Here is an 18,334-nt window from a genome sequence, read left to right as displayed (position 1 = left end):
ATTGATTTCTTGTGGTTGGAGAGTCCCAAGGTGAAAGATGAGGCATTCTTTTTCCGGGCATCGGGTGATAAGGCTTCGGTGATGAAGGAGACCCAGGAGCTGCATGACCTTGGAGGAATGGGAGGTGGAGTTAAAAAGTTTGGCGGCAGTCCATCTTCCTTCCCACCTATCCATCCCACCCTCTTCTCCTATCTATCACCTTACCTCCACTGGAGTTAAAAAGTTTGGCGGCAGTCCATCTTCCTTCCCACCTATCCATCCCACCCTCTTCTCCTGTCTATCACCTTTACCTCCACCTTCACTGTCTATCGCATTCCCAGCTACCTTCCCCCAGCCCTACCCCACCCTCCCTATTATCTCTCAGCCCCCTTGGCCCACAAGCCTCATTCCTGATGAAGAGCTAATGCTCAAAACATCGATTATCCTGCTCCTCCGATGCTGCCTGACCAGATGTTCTTTTCTAGCACCACACCCTGCAAACCACTACCTAGGTCTAGTATGGAAAGATCTATCATTCTCTGTCTTGAATATACTCAAAATATGAGCATTTACAGCTAGAGAGGGGGAGAAACTTTGAGTGAACAATTTTTTACCAAATTCAATTCTACCCCTTACTCTGCAGCTGACTCTATGGTCGAGGGTCTCAGCCAGGCCTTTGCACAAGTCCAAAAACAAATTAGAAACTTTTACTCACGTATTATGTAATTTATAATAATGACATCTTCAAGTCCTGCAGGAGTACATTGAATGGTCAATCAAGATGTCCCCACCTGGACGGGGGTTGGAATAGTGAGCCTTGGATTCAGAATAAATGCAATAAAGTTGCCAATTTCCACTTGTGCCAATGTGGTTGGTTGGATGTATAGCCATCAGGTTATTTTCAGGCTATGAGGGCACAGTAGACTGAATTTCTTTTTTGTCAAGTGAAGTTAGTGGATTTCATAAAGAGTTTGCAATTCCCTGTCAAATTAACATTCAGTAATCTCCAAGATATATCTACAGTTATTTAGAGAAAGAAATATTTTCACTATAGAGCTGTTTCCTGTTATTCAGATAATAGCTGTGAGCGTGATTTTAAAACCATTTTAAAAGTTTATTTAAAATAAGATAAACATAAATAATAAAGGACTCCTTAGCTTTAGCTCGATATCCTTGAGAAATCCAAAAGGCGTTTCTTTCAGAAAGAAGAATGTATAATGTCTAACTTTGCCTTGAATTAGTCTTTGGCGCCAATTCTCTATTAATATTTTTCTTGCTCTGGTTTGTATATACAATTTTCTAGAGTCTATGTTCATTCTTTTTGTAAATTTAGTGCTTACACGTAAAATTATGTGAACTCACAACTGTTCATTTGTTTTTAGAATTACCACAAAAAAGGAACGGATGTCATTGGATTGAATTTCAAAACAAAGAAACTGGAATTTTCAAATTCTCCACTGGGACATGCAGATTTTGCCCAAGAATCATCTAGACTAGGTACTGATTATTATTAGAATTTTGCACACTTTCATGTTAATTGCCAAAAGCATGACCATTGAATTTTCTTTCTTTTTCATTCATTATCTATAGGATTTGTACCTCTTGCTAGTGACAGTAAGCTGACAGCTGTAAAAGGCCCAATTCCTTGTCAGTATTCTGTAAAGAGCAAGTCCCCTTCCAAACTTCCAGAGGCCTTCACTTCCCCAGCCACCCATTTCAAACCTATAATACTCACAGAGCACAAAGAGAAAACAAGGTAATCAAGCATTAATGATATAAGAAAGCAAATCCCCTCTGAGTATTATAATTTGTGTCCAGGACTGATATTGGGAACTTACAATATTAAAAATATTCAGCAAAAATATGTATTTTTCACATTATATACAAAACATAGTTATTGAATAATCCATTGGTTGCATTTTTAATGGCTCTGAATTTAAAATTGTGTTATTTGGATAATCAGACAAGTGCAATAATAATAAAAACATGTCTCTGAATAAAGTTAAGTTTACTGAATGAATGAAAGGTTTCTTTGAACTAACTTCACTCCTCCAAACCAATAAAAGACGCAGCTATTAATTTTACCGCATAAGTGATAGAATTATTTGGGAGTTTTTTTTATGATTTTCAATATCATGTGTTTTTTCATCTTTTGCATGGAATGAAATCATTTATTATGTTTGTCCTCTTGTGCAGCATGTAGTTACATTTTGTTTATGTGTCAAATGTACTATTATTTTTATAACTTTGTGAAATTATTTTAATTTTGTAAGTGGCATTAGGTGGAAATGGTATAATGCATATGATTCTGATTTTATTTCTGTATATTTCAAGAACATTTTTGTGTTTCACTGGTACATAGTTTAATCAACAGACTTCTACACTGATGAGGTATGTAATATTATCTCCTATAGAAGGACGGTCTCCTTACTCGGTCTTAAAATATGGGGTCCAGGTTGGGAGTTGGAGAAAGCAAAGGGAATAATTCCAACATTCTTTTGCACTTGTGATTTCCCATTTTATTTAGAAGTAGTTCAATTTTTCTCCTTTCATTTTCTGGTATTCATCATTTCTGCATGAATTGAGAGTCTAAGCACATGGGATTGAAACATTTACAAGCTATTCAAAATTATTTTCAACATTTTCTGCAGACAAAAGTACTTATCTTTCTAAATTGATGTTTCTCCTATTCCAACAGTGTCAAAGTGTCAAGTAAAACTTCAACAGCCAAACAGCTTGTTATAGCTCTGAAACAGGAGAATCAGGAAGCAACGTCCATCGAAAATATTAAAAATGATATCGTTGTGGAAGCATCTGCTGTGAACTGTAAAAGTGTTGAGAGCACCATTCACACACCAGCATCTTTGGTATCTTCGTCAGATCAAACTAAAAGTAGCTCAATTTATTCTGCCAACCATTCTCCCATGGTTAAAAACAAAGCAAATCTAGCACAAACAATGTGTTTGCAGTACCAGAAAGCAAATTGTAACTCTGATTCTTCAGCTGTTTCCATTTTTCCAACAAACGATGAACTTCAGAACTCCAAAATGGAGACACTAACTTCACCACCTGGTCAATCAATTGTGCCAGAACAGGTATCAGTTCTGCTGAACACTTCTGGATATGAGTTGAATAGACTCTTCTCAGAATCTACAGTACTTTCAAACAGGGACTCTGGCAGAAGCAGTGGGAATTCTTCAAATTATATTGGATCACAGTTGCAGAACCTGCCCAATTCTACACTTGATGGCCATAAGGATCAAAAGCCTGAGATGAAAAAGGACACTCTATCAGAGCCTTCCAATAATAGTTCTAGTGAATTTGTTGAATTTGACTGTGTTGCCTTAGAGGTACCACTCTCTGAGGGATGTGGTTTTGCGCAGGAGTCATTGGATACTGAATATGAAATAAAACCATTCACCGCTGTTCCAAACATTGCTGCGGAAATTTCAGAAAATGTCCACTTACCTTCTGCATGCATCTCATCATGTTGTCATGACAATCTAGTGGCAATAAATTCATCAAGCCCAGAGCCTGTCAGTCTTTTGCAGAAAGCAGTTCAGCTCATTAAAGAAGAGTTTGCATTTGATGGTTACTTAGAGAATGGTGAAGAAGCCCATGTCATGGGTAGATGATCTTTATTTTAACATAGAAATTATTTTATAAATAATTATATAAATAGAGCAAAATGATAATATTTTTTACCATCAGTTTTAATTTCAGTAATTTCTTTTGGAACAATTGGTTTAGTTTTATTGAACATCTTAAAATCATGGCTAAAGCATTGGTTTGTTTTCGCCCTGATTTTAAACTCAACCCAGTGGCACATAAGAGGCAGGTGCTAACATCAAATGATGTTTGGAGGGTTTGCACTTAGTTTTCATGTACCATCATTTTAATCAATAATGTTTTGGGCGCTGGAATACTGTTCTTCCAAATAGGTTCATGGGGGCCTATTTAACGTGCTAAGGTTGTGGCAGATGTTGCGATTGGTATTATATTTTACAAGTAAAAATTGTGGGCTATCTGCACAGTGCCAAATCCTATCAGTGAACCATGTCAGCAGAATAATCATGGGGAATTTTTAAAAGGAAAAAACTCTGAAGATTTCTTGTCAACTGGAAAGAACAGTAGGCCTCCCGCAGGGTCTTTAAAGATGGTTGGGCCTTTATAGACCTAACCCTTCCCCCTCACTCTCACCAGTAGCAGAAAAGTTAGAGCTAATACCTGTTAGAAGCTTTTCCCAGCATGGCAGCTGCCATAGACTCTCCCCTCCAGTCTCTGGTGTTGCCTCCTGCCTGATTTCCTCTTCCCTCTCACTCTTACTCTACTCTTATCAGAAGACAATGCTGACATGTTTATTTGAATGAGGCCTTGGTAGGCCTGGCCTCAAACTTGGGAGTCAAGTTCATGTGAAAACATTGAGTGCTATTAACACAGATTGCTGTCTTTCATTAGCAATAATAATAGATCAAAGTGAAATTTGGGAATCAGGAATGAACATGGAATTGTTTTCACCTTATATATCTGGGTAATTATAATTGAAATTAATTGCTTTGTTTGTGATAGGTGCATACTCTGTAAAACAGAAGTGCTGTTTGGAACAGGATATGATCCGTTCTCAATCTCAATGCCTTTTCAGTATACAGCATGGGTTTTCCCAAAGCATGACTTGCCAGTCATAAAAGTGAGATATGGCACCTGGCAAACATTTTTAAATTCCATTTTACAAATGTAACTGAATTAATTTTTGACTGCTGAAAGTCTGCAACATCACAGGTGTTCTGCCTTGACACCATTAAGTGCATCATCTAGATTGCACGTGCTCCCATTTGGTGATTAGCTCAGTTCTTATTGCTTATGGCTTTTGAACTCAATGTTATAGAGTGTACCATGTTCACTATCTGTTCTGGTGATACTATTTTCCTCATGATTTTATGTCCTACTTACCCCACTAAACCCCTCCATGTCCTTCCATAGAATTCTGCTGAATCAACTGTGCAGGTGATGAAGAGAGAAGTTCTATTTCAGTGTGTTTTTTCATTCATGGCTCATTTTATTTTTGGTTCACTTAAAATAATTTGACTAATCCTCTGGGTCTTTTTAAATCAAACAAAAAATTTCCATTCAGAAATAAATGAAATCTGTGTTTTGATCAATATTATTCTTGTTTGAAAGGTCCTATTTTGTACAGTAATTGTGTAAAAGAGAAAAAATACAGTATTTGAACCATCAATATCCATCTGAACTGTTAGTGTCGCTTGATGCATTTGTACTCGCTAGAGACAAATCTAAAAATTGTCTTAGCTAATACCGATTCAGATCTCTTAGGACCAGTTATGAATTGCAATCTTAATTTTAAAAACTTTAGCTTAATGAAAGCTAACAGTACATTGTTATAATTGATTTTAGACTTTTGATTTTTTTTCATAAGGTGAGTACATCTTATCCTTGAAAAGTCTTAAATTCAGTACATTCACTAGTGCTATATCGGAGAAGTTTTGTGACCTCTACTGGGATGACAAACTACTGGAACAGCTGTATGAGGTAGTTAATGGGAATCCTCCACATCCTGCATCACTGTAAGTATCCATTACTTTTGTCTTTTTTTTAGAAACTCTGCACAAATGTCCTGGACAATCCTTGAATGTCGAAGTCTGTGAGTTGTGAGCAGACTTGTCTCTTCTACAGGACTCAGCATCGGAACTCTCTAGAGTTCACAGAGTCAGGAGAAGGAAGCTGCAGAAGCAGCCATTGGAGACACATTCGATGAGGCCCCTCCTCTACTATAAACCTTGGCAACATTGTACCTGTCTTGTCTCAGGAGAGGTGTTGGGTCCTCACTTATTCTTGTACAGGAGAAATGGGCCTTCATCAGTGGTTTCCTTCATCATTCAGGATCCAATTTGACCTTGATTGCAAACCCCTTTTGGCTAAAAGTGGGACTGCCTCCACCAATCACACTTTGAGGCCTGGATTCAGGACCTCATAAATAAGGGAGTCACCAGATTCCTTTATGCCATGGACTGTAGAGGTGCACAGAAGGAGTGAGAGGGAAGAGGAAATCAGGCAGGAGTGAGAGGGAAGAGGAGATCCCAACTCAGAGATTTGAACTTGTGGATTATAGTTATCTCAGAGAATCCCCACTGGAGTTATAACATCCACAAAATTTCCAGATTCCCTTTTTGTACAAATACACATGTAAAGTTGTCTCAAAGTCTAATACATTCAAAATTCATCATGAACACATGAGCTTAGAAATTCAACTCAGTTCCTATTTTTCACATGGCCAACCCTCCACTGAACCTCCAATAGGATGAACGAGTTGCACAGATCTATTATGAAACAGGGTCCACTTGCTGTCATATTGATAAATCTCAAGACATCTGTGTGCAGTGTCCATCCCTGAAGTTGTTGTCCCTTTACTTATGCAAGCAAGAGTCGCAGCATTTGTTTAAGGGTCCCATGGTGAGCTTGATTTCTCCTGAGATGACCAGCACCACTACTGGCTTAACTCAGCAAAACCAGAAAGACTGTATGCAGCCCAACAGGGAGACATGAAGGGGACATTTTACAGACTCCAGACAAAAAAAGAGAAGGTTAAACTCTATGTGGATTGGGAGAAGCATGTGACATCGAGCAGAGAGGAACTGTCTAATATCAGTTTAGAATTGTTATATTTAATTTGTAAACAATTATCATTACCTTTATTTTCTAGTCAATTCAAATCAGTAATTTATTTTATAATAAGTTTTTCTCTATTAACTCACCTTTGCTTAAAATACTGACTTGTCGACTATTTGTATAATGTCGTGAAGAGCTTTCATGTTGTTATTTGAAAGATCAATAGTACTGAAATTGCATGTGTTGTGATCCTATCAGGCAAGGTACTGTTGAATGCAGTGAAATTATGATTGATTAAAACTTTCTTCAGAGGAAAATTTGTTATACTGCAACCATATAATATAACTATTAAAACATCACATACTGAAATGGAAATGTTTAGTATTTCAGAAGGAACTTTAAAGGATTACTGTCTTCAGTGCATTAGATTTCCTACTTTACAAGAGTGGGCAGACATCAAGCATACTTCAGAAGGTTGTAAAGCATTTGAAGTGCCCTGAGATTATGAAAGGCACTATATAAATACAAATCTAGCTTTCAACTCTGTCACTAACTTATCCTATAACCTAGACAAACAGTAAACCATTTCATTTGAAAAAATAAAATCATTTGCAAGATTTGCCCATGTGATCACAGCTATATAAATACAAATCTTGCTTTCAACTTTCTGTCACTAACCTATCCGATAACCTAGACAAACAATGAACTATTTCATTTGAGGAAATAAAATTGTTTGCAAGAGTTGCCATGTGATCAGAGAATCACAGGAGTATTGCAGTGCAGCAGGAGGGTAATTTGACCCATCGTGCTTGCACTAGCTCTTTAAATGAACATCATTACCTTGTGCCAATCTCTTGTTTTCTCCCCCATATTCTTGCATATTACTTTTATCCAAAAAAATCAGCCAATGCCCTCTTGAATGCCTCAATTGAACCTGCACCCCCTCCCTCACAATATTCCCAGGTAGTGCATTCCATACCTAAAACATTTGCGATATGAAAACGTTTTTCCTCACATCATTCTTGCTTCTTTTGCATATCACTTTAAATCTGTGTCTTTTTGTTCTTGTTCCTTTTCTGAATGGGAACGGTTTCTCCCGATCTACTCTATCCAGTCCACTCATGATTTTGAAAACCTCTATCTTATATGCTCTTAACTACCTCCTCTCCAAGGAGTACATGCCAAACCTCTTCAATCTGTCCTCCTGGCTGAAGTTCCTCAACCATGGAACCGTTCTTCTGCAATCTCTTCAATCCATTTGCATCTTTCCTATAACGTGGCACCCAGAACTGTACACAATACTCCAGCTAAAATCAAATAGGTGGCTTATACCTATTGTTATAATGTTATTTCCCTGTTTTTGTAATCCATGCTCCTGTAATTAAAGTCAAGGATGCTATATGCTTTACTTACTCTGCCGACCCTGCTACTTTCAATGATCTGTGCGCATATGCACTGGCTTCCTCAGATCCTCAACCCCTCTTAGAATTTGACCCCCTATTTTATATTCTCTTTCAAAGTTCTTCCTCCTAAAATGCATTATGTTCCACTTCACTGCATTGAAACTGATCTGCCCTTTATCTGCCCATTCCACCAACATGCCTGTGCCCTTCTAGATGTTTACATTGTTCCTTCACACAGTTTGCAATTATTCCAAGCTTTGTTGTCATCTGAAAGTTTTGAAATTGTCCTCTGCACACCAAAACTAGATCATTGACATATTTCAGGAAAAACAAAGGTCCCAATATCAACTCCTGGGGATCTCCACTACAAACCCTCCTCCATCCCAAAAAATATCCATTGACCATTGCTCTCTGTTCCTATTACTCAGCCAATTCTGTTTCCACGATGCTATTGACTTTGTTATTCCAAACTCACTAAAGTTCTTCACAAGTCTGTTGTTTGACAATATATCAAACACCTTCTGAAAGTCCATGTGTACCACATCAACAACATTACCCTCATCACACTTTCTGCTACCTCTTCGAAAAACTCCAACATGTTAGGTAGCATGAATTTCTGTAAGGGAAATTATGTTTGACTCTTTCAATCCAGGTATGATTGTTTCGAGAAGCTTCCCTTCCACTGATGCTAACTGACTGGTCTATAATTGCTGTATTTATCCTTATGTCATTTCTTGAACAAGGTTTTAATGTTTACAACTTCTAATCTTCTGGCACCTCCTCTGAGTCAAGGGGAGACTGAGATATTGTGGGCAGTACTCCTGCAATTTCAACTCTCACTTCCTTCAAAACCCTTGGATGCATCTCATTTGGTCCCAGTACTTTATAAAATTTAAGCATTAACAGTCTGTCCAAGACTTCTTTCTGATTATTAATTTTGAACTCTCCAATGCCTGAGGCCCCTCCCCTGTAATCTCCTCTTTGGTGAGACTGGTGCAAAGTATTCATGTAACACTTCAACCATGCTCCCTGCCTCCAAATATAAATCCTCTTTTTGGTCCCAAGTCAGCTCTAACTTCTCTTTTTATCAACCTTTTACTCATTTGGCCATAGTCAGCTTTGGGGTACTTCTTTATGTTGGCTGCCAGTCTCTTCTCATAATTCCTGTTTACTTTTCTTCTTTGCTTTCTCATCTTGCCTCTGAACCTTCGGTATTCCTCTTGGTCCTCAGATTTTATTTTCTACTTACACTTGTTATAAACACATTTTTTCCTCATAATCTTAATTTTGGTCCCCTTTGTCATCCAGGGAGCTCTGGATTTGTTTATTCTACTTTTCTCATTTAAGGAAATATACGTTGACTGTGCCTGAACTATCTCCTCTTTGAAAGTAGCCATTTTTCATGCTCATCTATCATTCCAGTCAGTCCTGTTCTTGCCCTATTGAACTATGCTGACAATTGATTTTCTCACTCTGGATTGTTGCATGTCATTCTCTGATCACTGTCTTTTTAACATTCCCCATCTAATTCCTAAAGTACAGTCATTTTAGTTTCAGAACTATAAAGGAAGGAGGACAGGACCTCTTGACGTCTGTATTTGGTAAATTGCAGATCATTTTTCAGCATTACTCTGATAGCAAAACAGCTGATGGGAGGGACTAATAAACTTCATAAAATTAAATACTTTAAATATTACAAAGTAAATATTTGAGAGCAAATACCACTCCTTGTACGTCCCTCACATCACATTAAGGTACATTCCACCTAGGCCTCTCTTTATCTTTATGTCAATTTCCCTCCATAAAAACTAAATCTTCAATATTGCTTTTGGCCATCTGTGCTAACCTTTCTTCCTCATTTCTCAATCTCCAATGCTTTTGTGCAGCAAGTTGGATATTGTAATTATGTTGCTGGTGTTCAGTATGTGTGCATTTTTTAAAATGATGACAAATAGACAAGCAGTTTGAAAAAAGCATCTGAAAAATTTATTTCAGTGGTAACATTGGTGTGCTTAAAATGTCATAGCCAATGCCCGTATCCATGTTTTTGGAGAATCTTATGGAGCATCAGTTTAGTATTCATGCAGTTACATGTTTAAAAATGCAGCAGCATCCAGTTTAGTTGCCATGAGAACACAAGTGTATCCTAGGCAACCTAGGTTAAATAAATTGTCAGAGAAAATGGGAGAACGCGTGTACCAATTTGTGTAGTGTTCTAAATTAAGCATTTAACTATTCAATTAATGTCAATATTAAGGCTTCTAATCAGTTTAACATTTTTAATGTTTATTGGGAACCAATTCTCCATCTAAATTCATAAGATTATCCAAAAGATATACGTTTTTAAAATCAATTAAGTAGAACATCATAGACCACATCTAATTTCACTGGATCTGCATACAGTTGTTACGTAGTTTGATAAATTTTTATTCTAAGTTGGTGGAAAGGCTTCACTAAACTGTTACAAGTCAAATAATTTGTTTAAAGTTATAGATATATTTTATGAAAGCCATAATTATTTTCTGGAAATACCTCAAAAGCTTTTTCCTACAACTTCAAAAGTAAATATTCAAAAGGCGACTGTAGAACATTTTGAAATTTGTATTCTACAAACAAAATCTATCGTAAAACAATAGTCCCAATCAAATGATACACTGGAACCCTCATAAGAAATTTCTGGTCTTAAATATAGAATTGAACACTAGTAAAGAGGACTGAAAATCCATGATGTGAACATAGATTTCAATGTGACTGAGGGAGAAATTTATTTGGAAAAGCATGTATGCTGAACCCAAATCTGGCAGAGATGGGTGAATTCAGTTTATGCAGATAAGAACAAAGAACAATACAGCACGTAAGTGTAAGTATTATATTTAGAAAGGAAAAGTTGGTGGTATAGGGCAGAGGATACAGATCAACCATGTTCCAATGCATAGTAGATTGAGGGCTGAATGGCCTATTCTGTTTGTGCATTCATGCTGCCCTGGGAATAATGTTGAAATGGTTAAAGATGCTAGCAACATCCAGGAATGCTATTAAGTTACCAGTATTAGGTAGAACTTGCTCAATGAATGCCGAGTAGTAATCAACAGAGCCACTAGAATGCTGAACTGAATAGTCAGACTAAGAGATATAAATTATAGAATTTGATCATCATACTGTGTCACTCTTTGAGTGCACGTTTTGGCTACCCATCTGAATTTGAGCCAGTTATTTCACTCTCCTTTATTGTATTATTTTTAGCCCATCTCAGACCATTATGTCCCTCTTCTGCTTGTTATTGTTTATGTTTCCTTTCATTCAGTTTCTCTCTCCTTCTGCTCCCCATTTCAGGCTTAAAATGCCTGTGCCCTTCACTCTGTAGCTATTTTGGCAGTCTCCAAAGAACCCTTCAAGGCAACCATCATTGCCTTTTTAACGGTAACCCCGTTTGCCCATCTTCCTTTCTGCCAAGCCCTCCTACTTAACAAGCTCTCCCCAGCAACTTGTTGCGTTACTTCTTTGCATTGGCTAGTGAACCATTCATTCTGTCCTGTGTGCTTCCTGCCTGTTGGTCTGTTCACTCATCATTGCCATCCATAGTCTTTCTTGTTGATGTGGAGGTGCCGGTGTTGGACTGGGGTGTTAAAGTTAAAAATCACACAACACCGGATGATAACCTGTGATTTTTAACTTTCTTGCTAGTGATTGCATTGAAATTTTGGCTTTTGATTGAAACTTACATGATATGTAGCAATATCCCTTATCCAGTCTAATCTGAGACTGTATCTAAATTAATTCTCATCTTTGATGAAATCAATCTGTCTCATTTTTGCTTTCCTACACTTCTCTAAGACCCTCCACTCCCAAAATCTCTCCCTTCAGATAAACTTTCTTGCTGGTATTCTTGGTCACCCATGACCATTATGCCTTCAGCATCTTCTTTATCCTCTGGTCTCAATCATTGACAAGGCCATTTGTAACCAGGTCTTTTATCCTTCACCTGTACTTGCATCAGCATACTGCTTTCCATCCAACTTCCCCCTGGCATCCCGCCTTGGGAAATATTCTGCGATAGGGAGACAAAAGAAAAGTAGTGCATCATCAGTATCAGCACAAAACAGAAAATACTAACTTAGCTATCTGCTTTATACTGAGCCAGAAATTCAGGCTGAAACTGGTGCCGAACGCTTAGTTTGCATCTGCCAAAGACACATTTCGTTAAATTGTCTTTTTTTTTTGTCACTGTCTGGCATTGACACTTAGGGCAAACCTTTCCCATTTCTAATTATCATGTTTCTGGAATTTATGCCTCTGGTGCCATATTTAAAGCCCAGCTGTCCACCAGTTTAGATGCTGCAAACCAGTAAAAAGCCTTCTCACTGGTGGTACTCAAGCGGCAACATTCAACAAACAGCCCTAAGGAAAGGAAAGCTTGTTCCCCACTTCATGGGCAATTGCATCCCATATGAAGCGGAGGAAGATGAGTGATCTTCTGCATTTGTAAGAGTGTGTGCCACCGTCTCCTCTTAGCCAACTCGCAATCAGTGGGCCATCACTCACCAGCTCTGGCTCTGCACACTGCACATCTCATGAATGGCGAGTCTCATGAATGGCGAATCTCAGTTCCATGCATTATATCCATTCAATGACTCTCACATCCTTATCCTCTCAAATACTTAGCCCTTTCCATCACCAACTCATTCGCTGGTGAGACCTCACCACTCATTGTGTTTTGTGGGGTAGGGTTGGTCACTCCCCGTGAGACTGGAGCTATCCAAAGGAGAGCCTGGCTGCTCGTGTGGGAATGCAGACACCTCTATGGGCCAACCAACCTTGTAAGCTTCATTATACTGTGTTGCACTGCTCTCCTGTTAATGCAGTGCAAACTCATTTCTAACCTGCACAAGCTTTTATCCCTTTTATAAAACAAAATTTGCTCTGCCTTTTGCGCAGGTACCTAGCGTACCTCCACAGTGAGGTCGGCTCCACCTGCACTCCAGGGGAGAAAGCCCCTGAACCCTCAGAAGGATACTCTGATGAGGCTCCCACTTCAGCCTGCACCTGCTCAGAGACTTGCACCTCCGAGAATTCTCTTTGCAATTTGGACCTGGGAGCACAATCTGATGAGCACGTCACTGATTTGACTCTGCAGATAGTGGAGGAAGAAACTCCAAGGATTGCTAGGGACCAGCCACCTCTTTCAGCCCCGGCAGACGTCAAGCCCCTGTTCCCAGTCATTAATGACTTGGTTGAACTGCACAGACAGGCACAGGAAGGTCAGGCAGGTTAATCAAAGACCATCAGTAAACTGCTTTGAGGAATCCACATTCTGTGCTGGCTCCAGCATGTGTGGCATCTAGCTGTCGGCACAGATAGGGAGGTCGACCACCACGGAGGCACTCAGTGACTGCTGCATCTACACACAGACCTGCACTGCATTGCTGTAGTTGTGGGGGGTCAGCATCAGTGGCCAGGCTGGAGGTGTCCCTTCTTCTCAGGGAGACAGCATGGTGCCAGCAAGCACCCATACGGAGGAAGAGTGACACTCGGGCACTCTCAGAGCTTCTTCTCAGTACACTGCAGAGCTGAAAAGTGTGTGCTGGAAAAGCACAGCTGCTCAGACAGTATCCGAGGAGCAGGAGAGTCAATGTTTCGAGCATAAACTCTTCACCAGGAATGTCTGAAGGGCTTATGCTCGAAGCATTGATTCTCCTGTTCCTCGGGGTGGCATGGTGGCTCAGTGATTAGCACTGCTGCCTCACAGCGTCAGGGACCCAGGTTCAATTCCCACCTCAGGCGACTGTCTGTATGGAGTTCACATACTCTCCCCATGTCTGCGTCCTCCGGGTGCTCCGGTTTCCTCCCACAATCCAAAGATGTGCAGGTCAGGTAAATTGGCTATATTAAATTACCCATAGTGTTAGGTCCATTAGTCAGGGGTAATTATAGGGAGTAGGGGAATGGGTCTGGGTGGGTTTCTCTTCGGAGGGTCATTGTGGACTTGTTGGGTCGAAGGGCCTATTTCCATACTGTAGGGAATCTAATCTAATCTAATCTCCAGCATCTGCAGTCAACACTTTCTCCCACTTCCACTCCAGAGCTGCCCAGTCCCCCTTCGTCCCCCTCACCTGGGATCCCAAAACCTGCAAAACCAACTAAGGTGAGCTTGTACTTGGGCAAGAGACTTTCTGTACACCTGGGCCCCCTCAAACCAAAAACACCTGAGAACAATTGCCCATCCCTTCCAGGCCAACAGGACCAGACACAGAACAGGCTCTCTCCACCTCACCTGTGAATTTAGGACTGCACCAGTGTGATCAAGAGTGTGGATGAGGAAAATTCAAATGCAGTATATATGGAATTTAGCAAAGGTTTTGACAAGGTCCCATGTGGGAGACTGAGAAGGTTAAAGCACATAGATTTGCGGGAAACCTGGTGAGATGGATCAGAAACCGGCTAAGTAATAGAACACAGAAGGTAGTGGTAGAAGGCTGTTGCAGTGACTGGAGGCTGGTGTCCCGGCGGTGTACCACAAGGATCGGTACTGGGATCCTTATTGTTTGTTATATACATAAATTATATCAATGAAAGTGTGGGGTGAATGCTAAGCAAATTTGCAGATGACCACAAGATTGGTAGAGTGGTTAGTAGTGAAGAGGATGGTTGTAGGATACAGGAACATATTGGAGAGTTCGACAGATGGACCGAACAGTTGCAGATGGTTTTTAACCCCGATAAATGTGAGGTGATGCACTTTGGAAAAAGAAACAGAATGAATGGCTAGCTTAGAGGAACAAAGAAATCTTGGGGTAATTATTCACAGATCACTGAAATTGTCAGAGCACATGAATAGGACAGTTAACAAGGCATGTGGGACACTTGCTTTCATACGTCATGGCATAGAATGTAAGAGCAAGGAGGTAATGTTGGAGTTGTACAGAGCATTGGTCAGCCTATGACTGGAGTATTGTGTGCAGTTGTGCTCACCTCACTATAGGAAGGATGTGATTGCATTAGTGGAGGTACAGAGGAGGTTCACCAAGATGTTGCCTAGGATGGAGTAATTGAGGTATAAGGAGAGACTAGATAGGCTTGGATTGCTGTCTTTAGACCAGCAAAGACTAAGGGAAGGACATGATTGAGGCGTATAAGATTATGAGGGGCATGGACAGGTGAATAGATAGCAGCTGCCCCTCTTGGTTGAGGGGTCAATCATGAGAGGGCATAGTTATAGGGTAAGGGGCAGGAGATTCAGAGGGGATTTGAGAGAAAGCCTTTTTAATTCAGCAGATTGTGGTAATCTGGAATGTACTGCCTGGACGCTGGCAATCTTGCAACCTTTAAAAAAACATTTGGATGAGTGCTTCAAATATCACAACATTCAAAGATATTGGACAAGTACAAGAAATTGGGATTAGTGCATTTTTAGTGGTAGTTCTGTTGGTGCAGACTTAATAAACTGAAGGGCCTTTTCTGTGCTGCATGAATCTATGAACCGAGACAAAGCAGGAGGCAGAGGAAGAAGAAAATTTACTGAGGTCACATTGAGTCAGTAACTTTTCACTTTTTGAACTATATATTCACTTACATGCTTAAAACATCTGCTGCAGTGTAAGTTTTACTGTTGAACTCAGTTAAGTCACACCCATGTGAGAGATGAACAACCTCTTCAGACATTCAAAGGATGAAAGAAGTTTTAATAGCCAGCTGCTGTTCATCTCCAACAAACAACTGACTCCTTGACCACAGGGAGCTTGAGCAATGACATTGAAGACTGTAGCTGAAAATGTGTTGCTGGAAAAGCGCAGCAGGTCAGGCAGCATCCAAGGAGCAGGAGAATTGACGTTTTGGGCATGAGCCCTTCTTCAGCACCTGCCATTGAAGACTGTAGCCAAGGCATTTGATTTTAATGTGGACAACAGTGCAGCTTAACACAATGTGCAGGGAATATGCTAGGGCCTGACCTGTGCAAATCATCCCATTCCTTGTGTCCCAGCAGCCACCCCTGTATTGGTGACAGGAACCTGAGAGCTCCCCAGTGTATAAGGGTCATGACAGCTGTCAGGATATTTGGTGCAGACCTCCAGATTTAGCCAATGATGGTCACATAAGGTTTGAACCTTGATGGAGTGGATGCCTTTTCTGTCAACAGATTTTGGAGATTGGTGAAAAGTTGCTTTAAAAGCAATGTGAGTGGATGTGGGGGAAACATATGTTGTGGTGAAAATGGCATCAGAAACATCCCAGATTATTTATGGTTCAAGGATTGGGAGATGGTGCATAGATTTTCAGCTGCACTTTTAAATGAGCCACTGGTCATCAGATTCAGTGAAGCATTGAATCTGATGACCACCAGGATGGGATTGTCACCTAGGCCTTCTGAGAACAAGTCCTCCTCCAGAAAATGACTCAGTTTGGAAATGATAGACCAGGACAACACCAATCAGTAACTGAAGCTGAACGAAATGACAGCAAGTCTTATAAATGCAGATCACCAAATCTTCAGCTGATGCTTGTCCCTCTGGAGGCTGTGCAATTTGTTGTTCTTGCTGATTAATGTCACAATCACTGTCTGTTTCTACATTAGGAATAGCACCAAGGTCACAATAAATCCTGTATCAATGTTCTTCAAGTTAGCTCCATGAGCAGAAAATCTGTGGGGTTTATCTGAATGTTGATATGATTTTACTTACCTCTTAAGTCAATCACAGTGAAGTTATGCCCTCACACAGTGTGGTAGAAAGACTTCACAAGGAGATCATTGTCAATTTCCATTAGGAGCTCAAGGTATGTGACCTTATCCAATTTTATGTGAGATAACCAAAGTTTTCATGCTGCATTGAGTGTAGAATTCACCTCGTAAACTACCACAATTTCCCTCCCCAAAAAGAAAAAGCTCCCTTCCACATCACACTCCATGTTCTTGTCCAATTACCGTTTGTTGTCTGAATCTGACAGCACCAATGCATCATTTTCCAGATCTTGCTGCAGAAATTGGTTGTGAAATCAGAATTTCAGGTTTGACTTTTAAGTGCCTTGTTCTCATTGCAGTTGTTTAGTTGACATGACAAGGAGGCGATGAGTGATCACGATATCATAGTCACAATTACTTGGGGCCATTATTCTTCATTATTCTTCATTATTCTTCACCAGTGAATGACCTGCTGATGAAGGGCAAATTGAAGCCAGATGGGTGACATTACTGAATCAGTGGAAGCATGATTCCTGCAATTTCAAAGTTTTACTCACCCCTGAAGGAAAAATCAGTAATTTACTCATCCAGTTTGCTTGTGATGTTAGCCATTCTGTCTAGTTATTGTATTGTTGACTTTCTATCCAACAGGACAATATTCCACCTGAGTTCTGTTTGTAATTTTGCAGGCTCTGCTTGTGACACACGGATTACCCCATTCATTTTATTCTCTTTTATTCCCTTTCAATCTCTCTCCTTTTGCATTGAGCCCCATTTCATAACTGCTACTGTCCCCACTTTACCCCAGCCTCTATGACTTCGGAAATTTCCATGTGCCCTTGTTGACTATGGCCTCTGTCCACGTGGAGTCCAGAAATACTGTACCTGTTCTGCCCCGACTTCCAGAGCTCCTAGCCCCCTCCTACTCACTATGAGGTCCCACCCTACTGCCTCTTTTTGCCTCATCACTGTCACCAGTCTTTGAGCTTTCCAGGAAATGAAGCCTGTCTGATTTCTCGGGATTTCATGTACTGTCACTTGATAACCCCTTGATAATTATTGACCAAATCCCTAGGATGTACCATGGCCCTCTGCCAGACTGACCTGGCAGGACTGTCCTAACTGACCATGGCCACCTCCCCATCAGACTGCTGCCTCAATAGCACTCCACCCAATGTACCAGGACAGCATGTGGCCCAGTCCCTAGACTGCAAGGTCACAGATCTTCAGACTCTAGTCATACTAAAACCTGACTAACCATGATCAGCACCTTGACTGTCTGTGCTGCACTCCCTGTGCCTGACCTTAGTCCCCTTCTTCCTATTAAAAACTGCTTGGCCCTGACATTCACATCAGGCCATATGCTTGAAGCACTTGCCTTGCTTGTCACGTAAACCACTTGCTGCCAGTGTGAAGTAACTTTAGCACAGTGACATATGCAAAATATGTCTCCCCACCCTATCTGATCACTAGATTGACTATTCAGTTATACCGGGGTAAAAACAATGACTGCAGATGCTGGAAACCAGATTCTGGATCAGTGGTGCTGGAAGAGCACAGCAATTCAGGCAGCATCCGAGGACAGGCAAAATCGACGTTTCGGGCAAAAGCCCTTCATCAGGAATAAAGACAGAGAGCCTGAAGCGTGGAGAGA

General features: G+C 40.3%; 1 protein-coding gene across 11 annotated transcripts in view; it reads left to right on the top strand.

Moving 5' to 3' along the window:
- Positions 1-18,334, top strand: part of LOC122561108 (kinase non-catalytic C-lobe domain-containing protein 1) — a 351,506-nt gene that overhangs the window by 127,217 nt on the left and 205,955 nt on the right. For all 11 annotated transcript variants that reach the window (XR_006314907.1, XR_006314906.1, XR_006314909.1 and 8 more), the window contains 4 exons: positions 1,362-1,476; positions 1,570-1,735; positions 2,678-3,606; positions 5,414-5,561. Coding sequence is in view for 7 of the 11 variants with exons in the window: in XM_043712542.1 (XP_043568477.1) it covers positions 1,362-1,476; positions 1,570-1,735; positions 2,678-3,606; positions 5,414-5,561 (1,358 nt within the window). In the remaining 4 variants the exon portion in view is untranslated. The remainder of the gene's footprint in view (positions 1-1,361; positions 1,477-1,569; positions 1,736-2,677; positions 3,607-5,413; positions 5,562-18,334) is intronic.

This window comes from Chiloscyllium plagiosum, chromosome 22 (genome assembly GCF_004010195.1).
Source record: "Chiloscyllium plagiosum isolate BGI_BamShark_2017 chromosome 22, ASM401019v2, whole genome shotgun sequence".
Classification (NCBI taxonomy): domain Eukaryota; kingdom Metazoa; phylum Chordata; class Chondrichthyes; order Orectolobiformes; family Hemiscylliidae; genus Chiloscyllium; species Chiloscyllium plagiosum.
The sequence above is the reverse complement of the archived record's forward strand: the minus strand, read 5'-3'. Positions and strand labels throughout refer to the sequence as shown.